This window comes from Lissotriton helveticus, chromosome 7, assembly GCF_964261635.1.
Source record: "Lissotriton helveticus chromosome 7, aLisHel1.1, whole genome shotgun sequence".
Classification (NCBI taxonomy): Eukaryota; Metazoa; Chordata; class Amphibia; order Caudata; family Salamandridae; genus Lissotriton; species Lissotriton helveticus.
The window spans coordinates 171,806,154-171,818,328 of NC_136068.1; the positions used below are offsets into that span (position 1 = coordinate 171,806,154).

The 12,175-nt window shown below is 43.2% G+C and overlaps 1 protein-coding gene across 4 annotated transcripts in view; it reads left to right on the top strand.

The window, feature by feature from the left end:
* SULF2 (sulfatase 2) overlaps window positions 1-12,175 on the top strand; it is a 461,118-nt gene that overhangs the window by 339,171 nt on the left and 109,772 nt on the right. For all 4 annotated transcript variants that reach the window (XM_078651864.1, XM_078651862.1, XM_078651861.1 and 1 more), the window contains exon 11: window positions 11,934-12,141. In XM_078651864.1, the coding sequence (XP_078507990.1) occupies window positions 11,934-12,141 (208 nt within the window). The remainder of the gene's footprint in view (window positions 1-11,933; window positions 12,142-12,175) is intronic.

A 12,175-nucleotide genomic window follows, 5' to 3' on the forward strand; every position in this document is an offset into this window, starting at 1 on the left:
TTCCACTGCTGGTGATCAATACAGATGCCTTGATTACAAGTGGGCCAATAAATTCCAATATGTGTGATAACTCCTGGTACCACACATATCACAATGCTGAATTTAGCATTAATTAACACACCCCTTGCAATGGGCCCCCATAGGTTGTGGCAGGTCAAACTTGCCAATGTTTACAAGGGGAAAATACCCAATAGGGCTAAGAATGGAGGCTGGCATAAGGAGGAGTTTAGACTCCCTGGGGGTATGAGATACTTGCCAAAGGTGAGTTCTTGAGAGGTAAGTTGTAGGAACTGCTTTTTGAAGAACACAAATATTTACTCTTCTTTTTCTTCCAACTTGAATGTTTACTGAGGCGAAGCGTGGCTCAGTGGTTAGAGGCGGCAGACCCAGAAGCTGAGATCAGCTGTGGACCAGGGTTCGATTCCCCGCCTCAGCGGGTCTCGGGCTCAAAATTCCACTGGCTTGACAATTCTCGCTCTGGTGCCTACTCAACTCACGGGGTCACACTCTGCGACTCTGGGCAATAGCTTGCTTAATCTCCACTACGGCCCCTCGCGGCGGGATGCCTGGCTTTCACCTTGTGGACACCCTGCCGGGGTTTCTCACAGGGGAATACCAGGACGGGTTCCCTAAGCAAGCGCCGGGACGCTTACGGGCAGCTGTGCGCTTTACAAGTCCAGCACATTTACATTTACATTTACATTTTATAGACACATTTTCTATGAATAATAACCACTCCCTTTATATTAATTTTAGCTATATTCTTATACTGGGGTTCACTGAGAGAGTGATCTCATCCTCTGAGTGGAATGGCTCTTCTTTGAGGAAGACATATGTGCATATACAACATAATTGTTGCTAACCAGAAATGTGTGTTGAACAGAAGTAGCGGATGGGGAGTGATGATTATTGCAAAGTGTAGACATGTACACTGCCACAAGAGGGATCAAAGAAAGCATTCAAAGACAGTGTACTGGAACAAATAAGGTGGAAATAAATAACAGTAATGAAGCAGAGTCAAGTATGCTCACTGAAGGGGATTGATGCAATGGAACATGTCAGGCTGCAGCGACCGAAGGAGAAATACAGTCTGCTTCTGCCTTGATGAGCAGCTACTCAACCAGCATTATACTCATGTTTGCTTCTGTACAGACCCTACTGGGCTATAATATGTCTGTTCTGCTTCACTGATCACCGTGTTCCAGTTCTTCATTCGTGCTGCCCCAATCGTACAACCCCATATTATCTATTGTTATGGACCTGTCTAGTCTCCGTCCTCCCACTCAGCTGACAGGCAACCTCAGGCAGTATTTAACTCTGTGGCCCTCATTCATAGTGCACCTGGAAATCCTAAATGAAGTGCAAATGGTAGAGTGTGCCAAGTTGGTATTACGAGTCATGTGCAGATTTTGTGCATGCCACCAAGATACACCCTGCACGTTTCCCCGGGTAAAACCAGGTTAAGGGAGATGCTGCTAAGGGCTAGTTCCATAAACAGAGGTTTTATTCCCTTTATAGTAATAGTTAACTACAAAAGTAGTAGCCATTCTGATAGTATGTCCTGTTTCCCTGTGTTCTAGCGGAGAGCACCTTTAGAGGTTGCATGATTCCAGTGTGTGGGATGTTGGGGAAGATTTAGCCCATGGTGTGTAGACCTTATTGCTGAGATCATTGACCCTCCATTGACATTTACCAGAGTGGTTGTGACTGCTGAGTAGAGCAGTTATTTCGGATATCCATCTTCCTTAATACCCTGTGCAGTCTGCAGCCAGTGAACAAACTCTAGTGCCCAGGGTCCTGGGAAGATGGGACAGGCATGGGAGTGCATTGTCTGCAGTAGGTAGCAGACTCTTCAGAACTCCCTACATGTCTCTACCTTCCCTGTAAATCCCTTCCATTGCCTATGCAGTCCTCACCTGCTGTGTATTAGCCATACATCTACCAATCAAGTGCCCTCTCCTCTGCACTAAAGCTGCTTCAGGACTTTGGTGCTGTAGCAGTTGCCTGGGTGTTCCATGGTCACAAGGCCCTGGAAGAGATAGTCCTTGTTAATCCTGGATAGGGAGCTGTCTGTTGATATCCATGATCTGGTGCTCATGAAAAGTGCTCCATTGCCCTTGGACTGAATTCACGTTACATAAAGCTGAAAAAAAAAAAAAAACATGTTGTAAGGCAGACCTTCAATAGCTCTCCCGCACTCCATGGCTGAGTCGGCTGCTAAATTTGCTGACAGCTAAAAAGTTCTTTAGGTAATCTATTGGTCACTTCTTTGGTGTATCTTAACCGGATATGCACCCTATTGTACCTACTTAGTTTCTTTTTGCCAGATTGTTGAGGTGTGTCATGAGTCATGTCTTCAGGTGGTATCTGCTGTCACTGGTGAGGGCAGGAAACGAATAAGGTGACAAGTAATCGGAGCAAGTTGTAAGCAAGTGCTATGTGGTGTTTAGATGTGTCGGTTACTCACCTAATAGGACACAATTCTTGTATCATGGCATGTTCATCATTGTCAAGACTTAAGTAGCATCCACTGTTGTGATGTTTTTGAGGAAGCAGCCAGGCATGTCACATTGAGTTTGAACGGATTAGCTACTCACCAAGCAGCCTTAGAGCCTGTTGGCTGTGGAATGTCACAGGTGGGGGAAGCGTGAGACCTATTCCCATCCACCCATGAGGCCTCAACATCCCTCCCCCAGGTGAGGTTAGCATCTTCCCCCGAAATGTCAGAGATAAGCTAACAACATTCTTGCGTTAGAGAGCATAATGATTCTCTGGCTGTATTTATTACAATCCATAAACATGACATTAAAAAAACACATTTGCATTCTTGCATATTATTTATAATATTTACAGCACTTCATTGGAATAAATACCATGTACTCTCCTAGGAGAACAGCCATAACAACGCAGGGATTACCCCGCACTGCCATTACAACGCGGGGATTACAACGAAAGTCGTTACAACGACTTTCGCTGGAGGGCGCTGTTGGATAGGGAATAGTTTAATTTTCTATCCACTACCTTCCCTACTGTCAACGTGGGCTGGAGTTGGAATAGAAAATTCAACTATTCCACTATCGAGCGCCCTCCAGCGAAAGTCGTTGTAACGACTTTCGTTGTAATCTCCGCTTTGTAATGGCATGCGGGGTAAAAGCCTGTGTTGTATTGACATACAACCCTCTCCTAACAAAGAAAAAAGAGTCTTCTGTCTGGTCCAAAATGCAGATAAGAGTGGTGCCCAGGTGCAGGAGCGACTGCGGTCATCAGGGGCAACCTGGAGAAAACCAGGTAGCGGACAGCAGGACAGTGCCCCTCTTTTTAACCCACCTGGCTGCCCCTTCCGCCTGCCCAAGCGACCCCATCACCTTCCCGCCAGCCAATGTTCAATTCAAACACATGGCAGCCACAGCAGGCCGCCCCTTCAGCCGGTCCGATTCGACCCGCACTTGTGGGGCCCGCCATGCTGGCACTCCCCCTAGTCCAATTTCTTGGTATTGGGTCTCCCATTTAATTTTGGCAAAGACCATGTCATCGCTATCTGGGCCGCATCATGATGACATTTTCTGCGCTTCACAAGCACTCACGTTTGTCTGTGTGCTTCATTTGGCATCTTAAGCACATGCATAGTTAATGCAGGTTTTTCTGTCAGCCGAGCTCGTAAATTCTCGATGTATGTATGTCTGCCCATACATCAATACAAAAGTTTACATGTCTGATTCCAGCATAGAAGTCTCATCTTCGCTACTATTGTTGTTGCCTATTTGGCCCTTTTCCTTAAAAACTTAGACAGAACCTGTCAAAAATGGTTTCTACCTACATGCTAGACACAATCACCGACCTTTGAAACACACAGTGTGTGCACCTGAGATGATTTTCTGCCTTTCCGATGAGCCATGAGGTGTGAAATGTTCCTGTCATCAAATCTGAAGACATAATAAACAGCTGACAGTGAAGGGTTCAGTGCTCCTGAAAAGGCTAACGAGGTGTAAATAAACGGTGTTCATTAGTAAAAAAAAAAAAATACTAACTCACGTGAATTCAAAACGTGACACGATTTAAGGATATGCGTGGTACTTTGTGCTAAGTTTGGAGTAATATGGTATCTACATTTATTTAACTTTTTTTTTCTGCCACTAAAAAGTTTAGAAAATCCCGGAAAACTGAATTTTTGATGGTTCTTTCACTCATTTCTTCTATTCCGTTAAAAAATGTGTGTCCTGTTGAAAGGGAGACCAGGCTGGAGCAGCCTCAGAAAGTGACCGAAATTATTTCTTTTTTTGAACTGTATTTTATTGATTTGAAGTAAATTAAAAAGAACAAAAGAGCATACAGTGCGACCGAAATTATGTCTTCTATTCCACAGCACATTTTTTTCTAAAGTCATTCACATTCACAACCCTGTGCTCTGAATGTAATTGGGTTAGACTTGAAGAGTTCCTTCGCAGCGTTACTCCCTAAAGAAGTCTTCAATCACAGCTTAATAATACTTTTGAAAGTTTCTTAATAATAATTTTGGTTCGCTGTTCATAAAACTGTTTATATTGGATATATTACTTATAACACAAAACCTAAATGGTTTCTTGTTGTAGCCAGCGTGTTCACATTTATGAAACACTGTTGATTTACTGTCAAGGCAAATTCTTGACCTACTTTTGGAACAAAAAATCTCTGGCTAAGCAGTTTCACAACTTTGTTTTATGGTTTAAAGCCTCGTTTGCGACTCGGGACAATGCCCTATTGGTGTGTGTCCAATTTTAGTAAGTATCATTTTTTGCTGACATGTACTATATCGAGTTTGGCTTATTTTTAAATATTACAATCAAATTCTGTGTATATATGTCATCATTGGAAACATGCTACACATCAAAAACATCTGCCTGTCTTTCTCATATGCTGACTCATTCACTTGTTTGGGATGTCCCTATTGCTACACCTCTGTTTCATGACATTAACTTCATGGCAATGCCTACTTACTTGACTCGTCAAACTTTGCATGCAAAATACTTTCACAGTCACATCCCATCTAAATGACAAGGTCCCCAGCCTCCCAGTGGTCCTGTGTTTTTTTTACAATCAGAGTCATAGCGGCAGTCTCTGGTGAAACTCTGGGACTCAAGGGTGGGGCTGAATGAGGGATAACCTGTGAGATCAAGTCTGTCATTCCAAGTTTGTTGGCTATGCCTCATTTCTGGGGAGACCCTCAAGGTCCACCTTATAATCCCCTGTAATTATGCCATGAGTTATTGGTACCATCGGTCTGAGTGGCAGAGTTTACTCATGGGTTAGAATGGTGCAACGAGGAGCAATAATTGTATTTCTCCTCTTTTTTGCTTTTTCTCTGCGGCACACATTGAAGTAGCAAATCACCATTATTGATTGTTTATGTGCAGGAAGGGCACCCTTGCACTATGGCGCTACGGTGTCAGAGTTAGGGCTAGGCAGATATTTTTAGTGCTAGGGAAAACACAGGGGTGCGCCATATTGTTGTGAATACAGCGCATCCCGGCATTTTGAAAAATGGGGAGCATGGCGCTGCAAAATTTGCCACAGCTACTCACTCCATCATATCCTTGCAAATATGCCCCTTAGTCTCATAGCTATGCATACACTGCTATATTTCTCTCTCACTTTCTCTTTGCTTAGCTCAAGCTCTATGTATTGCTATCTTGCATTGTATTGGCATAGCCATCCTAAAAAGTTTTCTCCAAACTTGTGGAGCGGGAAGAAGTGCCTGTTAGCCTGCAGCAATCACAAACCCATAGCTTGACTGGGTGGAAAAGAGCTGCCGACCTAATGGTGTCATGCAATACAGGGGGCTTTAGCAGAACTGTTTCTCATGCTGATGAGACATGTCATATGGATTTCTGCCCTAAAGACCAGGAGACAACCATAAATCAGCATGGCATCTGCCATAAGGCCTATAATGCAGTTTGACCCATATTGCCAGTTTGATCCTGGATAATGATAGCTGGTGACTGTTATCCAAGGTCTGTGTGCACTCTCTGAACCTATTTGTGTGCACATGCAGAGGAAAGCTGTACAGGCTCCCAAATGCCCTGTTTAGAGGTAACATAGGGACGTCTATGCTTTAGCTTGTGATAGACAATTGTGTTGCCTGATTCTTACATTGTTCACATAATTAGTACTGAATTCTGCTGATTCATACTCACTGTAGGAAGGTCAATTATTTTTTGGAATAGCCAACTGTCCACCTCAAAGAAGAAGGCCAACATCTACTAGATGTCACACAAAATACATTAAATAAACCTGCTCTCTGTATCTGGTAACTTGACTCAAAGTAATAAGACTATGCATAGAGTATTTAAGCAGTTCACAAACAGTATAAAAAAATCACACAAAAACAATGAGTCCACAAAAATTTTAAAATAAAGAGAGAAACATTTTATTAGTAAAATAAGTCCAGGGGGGAATCAGAGATATGAATCTCAAAAGTAAAGTGAAAAAGCACTACAAAAATAAAAGCACCCAATGTAGGTCAGTGGTCGGAGTAGACAGGACCACAGTGCAGTTTCAGACTGGCCCCGATTTAGCACAGGTCAGATAAACCGAGTGACTTGGTTCTAGGGAAAGTCTGAAAGTCACAAATTTGGAAAAAAGTTTCCAAGTACTCCTTCAGAAACAGACTTTGTCACTTTCTTGAAGAGAAATGTTATAATTTCTTTGAAAGTACCAATGCAGAATGATACTTTGTCTCTTTTTAAGAAGAAAAATCCTCACCTCGTGGGACGCCGCTGCAGCTATTGCCACCGCCATGAACCAAAGGCCGAATACTTAAAGCACGTTGGCCCCACTGGCACTCTGGAGCTGTTGAGGTTTTTTGATTAAAATGTTGTATATCCCTGCTCAGAATGGGACTCGGTAATTTTTTGGGGCGGTGCAGAGAACTCTATATGATACAAAACTGAAATCCAGTCCAATGCTGTGAAGATGCTTTTCAGATAATTTTTCTGGCGGGTACCTCTGGAGCTCCAGTGGGAAAGTTTTCAAACATTTCCAAGCTTTCTTTAGGTGCTCAAACAACCACAAGAGTAAACTTATAAGACCCTCAGAACCACAGGGGATGGCACTTAGAGCCTTTTATAGGCCAATACTAGTCTGGTTGCCATCTGTCCACCAGTATTCTTTACAGAAATGTCCTCTTCAGCTTTTTTTTTTTTCCTAGAGCCACCAAGGGGATCAGCCTCATGTTTCTTGGCGATCTTTCCATTCCTTGGATTTTCTTTTTGCGAACAGGCCCAAAAGGCAATGTGTCAAGGCAAATCCAAGTTGCCCAAAGTCTTCAGCCACACTAAACTTGGGCTCTGAAAGCCGTGGGAGTATAGTGAAGCGTACTATAGAAATTACCAGTTTCTTCCCACATCTAAGGCTAAAATTCGGTTTGAAGCAAAACCTAGACTCATAACCAAAAATGAGCGAGAAGTCTAGTAAGACAAAGCAGGGTCCTTCAGTAACCAGTCAGGAGATAGATAAGAAATGTGATCTGGTACTGTATTAACGTTTTACAAGTACCTTGAAAAGGCCTGTCATGCAGGATTTGACACTGTTGTATAAACAGGAGGTTCAGCACCCCACCCTGAATATTTAGCTGCTCTCGTATGAGTCATCCCAACCCATTCATGTCAACCTGTCAATCAATGTGGTCTATTATGTGACTCCTGGAAGGAATTTCACACCTCATTACAGGCAAGGTAACAGCTGCAAACTAAGAATAATTAGATTATAGTGGCTCACGCAAGCAAATATAATGTTTCCTTTGTATAGAATCTAGTATGTAATAGTTTCAAAAACATTATAGTTTGTTTAATGAACCGACCCCTAAAAATATTGAATGCTCAAGCCCACTGAAAATTAAAGAATGGCACGTTCTTTTCCAAATGTACACCAAATACACCATTCTGGATTTTGAACTAATAAGGACCAGCCTGATTTTCTTCAGTCACAATTGTTCTGATTGTCCCACAGAGAACTTCTCAGTCAAACAATAGTATTCACATAGAAATTGAGTTGTAAGCATGTAGCATTTAGAGAGAATCCCTTAATGCTAGTTCTGTCAGAGGAAATGTAAAAGGTTTTTGTAGACACAATTGTTTACTAAATTGATGAAATCCACATGGTGGTTCTAATGCTCGCATTTACAAAATGTTGGCATTGTAATGCAACTACAGTGTTATTAGACCTGATGGCCTTAGAGTTGTCTTCGCACAAAACTTGTTGCCTTACTCCTCCATATTTTTCTGATCTTGTATTTACTATACGCCGATCCATGTCTCAAGGACTGTCAGATATGTCAGGAATCCTGACGTATATGTCGGCGCAAAAATGTGCCATGGCTGGAGTGTGTCTGGAAACAGCCGTAACTCCGGCAATGTGTCATTTCTCATAATAATAAGGGAAATTTATAGAGCGCCTGGTTACGCTCAACGGCGTGTCCCCGCGCTGCAGTGAGTGGAATCAACAGAGTCACAACCGCCGGCAAGCCAGTGTGAAAAGGCCTGAGTCACCCCTTACGCCTGCTTCAAGCAGGCGTAAGCATTTGACACAGTGAGGCCGTAGAAGTGGCAACACTCCTATGAGCCTTTTCTGCGGCGGAACACACCACCCTGCATACATTATACCTGTCGCAGGTATAATGTAGCGCAGGGATTAACAAAGGGAAGCATCTGCCTAGATGTGTCACTTTGTAAATATGGCGCAGTGTGGCACATGTTTTACGCCGCCGCGTAATGCTGTGCATAACAGAAAGCTGCGGATTTTCACACAGCAGTGAGCTTTGTGAGCCGTCGTAAATTTAAACCCTAGGTGTGATTTGAAACACAGTACTCTGACTTTGCTGGAAATATTTGACAACCTGCCTGATTCCACACAGCATCCTCTCATAATCTCCTTTTTTACATGCCCCTAAGGTATGAAAAATATGTTATGCAGGGATATTCCTGTCAGCAAGTGCTACAGGGCATTGAGCGAGAAAGGCGCCATGTAAAAGCACTAATTAATTAAAATCAAGTGTTCTTTTTTTACCTAAGAGGAAAATGTGTAAAGCTAACTGAGACTATTTGAGTCCTTTTTTTCTAAAGTAAAAAAATAAAAAAATGTCCTTAGCAACAGAAAGACAAAGGTCAAAATGAGAAATGTTATGGACCAGTTAAACACTGGATGTGTTATACTTTCTATTTTGGCATGTTAACTCGACCTATAATTGAGTCAGATTCTGGAAAGTGCTCTATTTGAATAAAAAAAAAAGAAACGGATTTCTCTTCCAGCTTTCATAATTCTCCTGGCAGGAAAATAAAGTAGAAAAGTACTCCGTGTCTCCCGCCAGAGCTTGTGAAAATGGAACATGTAAGTGGTCCTTAAAAGGTTTATTTAATGTAATTGTACCACCCCGTGCTGCAAGATTATAGTGCAGCCAATGGAATACATCACTTTGATCCCTTCTTTACCATGGTAAAAATGGAACATCGGCCAGGCAGTAACGCTGGTGCCACAGCTTAAAACTCAGACTGGAAAATGCTCCCCTAGAAATTGACATCTGTGCATCTGGTCAGCTATCAAATCTCTGTCTCCAGTTGAAGAATCTAATGCACAGGTAGGACATAAGCGCCTAGACATGTCATCTTACCTGTCCAATCAGGGCCGGACTGGGAACCAAAACTGGCCCTGGCAAAGTGCTCAGCCGGCCCCCGGCCCCCCTCCGGGGGTTGGGGGCGCCGCCGAGCTCTTTGCTAGGGCCGGTTTTCTGCCGATTTTGTTACAGGGCCAATTTTGCAGCTATGCTGCAAAAACGGCCCTGTAACAAACCGGCCCCCACCCGTGCGGCTCACCGGGGGATTGCCCGGTGCCCGCTATGGCCAGTCCGGGCCTGTGTCCAATAGGGATACGACTTCACAGGAGCGGCCCATGCAGGTAAAAGCAGTTGAGTCGGGTTGGGGATTCGACAGACAACCACGAGGGAAAATGTGATAAATAATTAATTTGTCATCATCGTCGTCTGACTATATCCCCCCACCCACCCGGCCCCACTGCTCTTACCTGCATGGGCCGCTGCTGCAACCTCATTGAGAATCCATAGTAGCAGTTGCGTTTCCAGGGCTTTTGAAGCCTGGGGCGATACCACAGTTTGCCGCCCAGTGCCGGTAAGAGCAGGAGGGGGGTGCTGGCACATGACCACGATGAGCGGGGTGGGAGGCTTCGGGCGACAGATGACAACGAGCAGAGGGCGGTGATGAGGGAGAATACAGAAAAAACAAAACGTACCTTGCGCTCGTGGCTCGCTGCCCACAAAAAAGTGACGCGCCAGGAAAACCGCCACCCCCAGCTTCGCCACTGCATGGTAGGCCTTAGCCTTCAGTGTCATCCTGAAGGATCTATACATGGGTTGAACAGTAGATTGATCTCATTAATGCAAATATCCCTTCCTTTAACTTTATGAGGCAGTAATTGTGATATTACAAATTAGTCTGTTAAATTAATTTAACATTAATTTCTCTGAGGTGTAGTTTAAATCCCCGCCTACGCTGATTTCGCCGTGGTTGTGTTGCAGTATCAGTCGTTAACTATGCGTTGTGCATGATTTACTCCAAGGCTAGAGTACAGATAAGGCTGTTTACATTTAAGACTGTTTTGACACTATTAAGGCTGTAGTAATTTTAGATGTTTGGTTTGTAAATTCCAATTGTCTGCACTTTTGTGGGTGGGTGTTTGGTATTGGCATGTCCCTCCTAATCCAATACCTACTTTTCTACTAACCTCACCCTTTTTTGAGTAATTAATCCACATTTTCCTGCCACTCCCGCTAGCTCCACCCATATTTACTTCAAAAAAGTATACTTACATGTGCGGAGATGTCCACCAGGAAAATATAGGAGAGTGGAGGTGGAGATCACAACCCATAGTTTATGAATTGGACTCTGTAGTATATAATTCTATTTCTAAATCGGGCCCAGAGAGAGGACACAGTGGCGCATATAGAATAACATTGAAGAGAGGCTGAATACTGACCTATAGAGTAACATGCTTGTTATAAAATACCAACCAAACAGCCACATGAAAAAAAATATTTGTTAAGTAACTTGGATGTCATGACATAAGATGGGTACAGAGCTGGCATACTTAAATGGGTAGAGGGAACTTGAACTTGTTCAGAAATGCACTCACATTTTTTGTTTTTTAATCAGTGCGAAGATTTAGAGTGTTTGTCACATATAACATAAATGAAAAGCTTCCAGACAGTGAATTCTTCCTTCACGTGTATTCTCACTGTGACACTTTGGTTAGCAATCAAATGTTGAAGTTGATAGATAAATATTTCGGTCAAACTATTTATGTCAGATACCACCAAGACAATATTCAGTAGCAGGGCCCTGTATTTGCTATTTTGTGATGTAAATAAACCAAAGTGAACCATTATTACCAGTGTAGCTTAGCAAAATAAAACCCCCATCACTATAAACTTAAGGTGAGGCCAATCTAATAATGTTGAAACCCCAATATGTTGTGGTAGATAACATTGACTTCCAATGTTGCCGCAGCTTGAATTAGCCTACAATATACTCCCTAGGTAGCTATTGTGGATTCAGTGTTGTTATGAGATATGACACATGCAATATAGTGGGAGCATGCCTCCAATAGAGCTGATCAATAGCAGCAGAAGTAGTTAAGTATCTTCATTGGAGAGGTGTGGCACAGCGGCCAGAGTAGCTGACTCGAGTGCGGGGGGCTCACGATTTGATCGGCGGCTGCATCTCAGCTCAACATCATGTGACTCTGGGCAGTAGCTCACTTGGTCTCCCTAACGGCCCCCAGTGCCTGGATACCCTAAGGGGTGATACGTTTGCGCTTTACAAATGTGGAATTATTATTATAACTGTGCTTTGGTGTGCGGGTGAAATATTATAACAGAGTGTTTCTTTCAGAAATGGCAGTGCATTGAGGATACCACTGGCAAACTACGGCTTCATAAATGCAAAGGGATGTCTAACTTGGCCATTGCCTCCGGCATCAAAGGAATGTCCAACCTCATGTCCAAGTACTACGGCAAGAACGACGATGAGTGCAACTGCGATGAGAACGAATCCAAGTTCAGCTCCTTCGGACGCCTAAAGAAACTCTTCACTAAAAAAAGTAAGTTACCCATTTTGATTTTTGGTTTCCCACA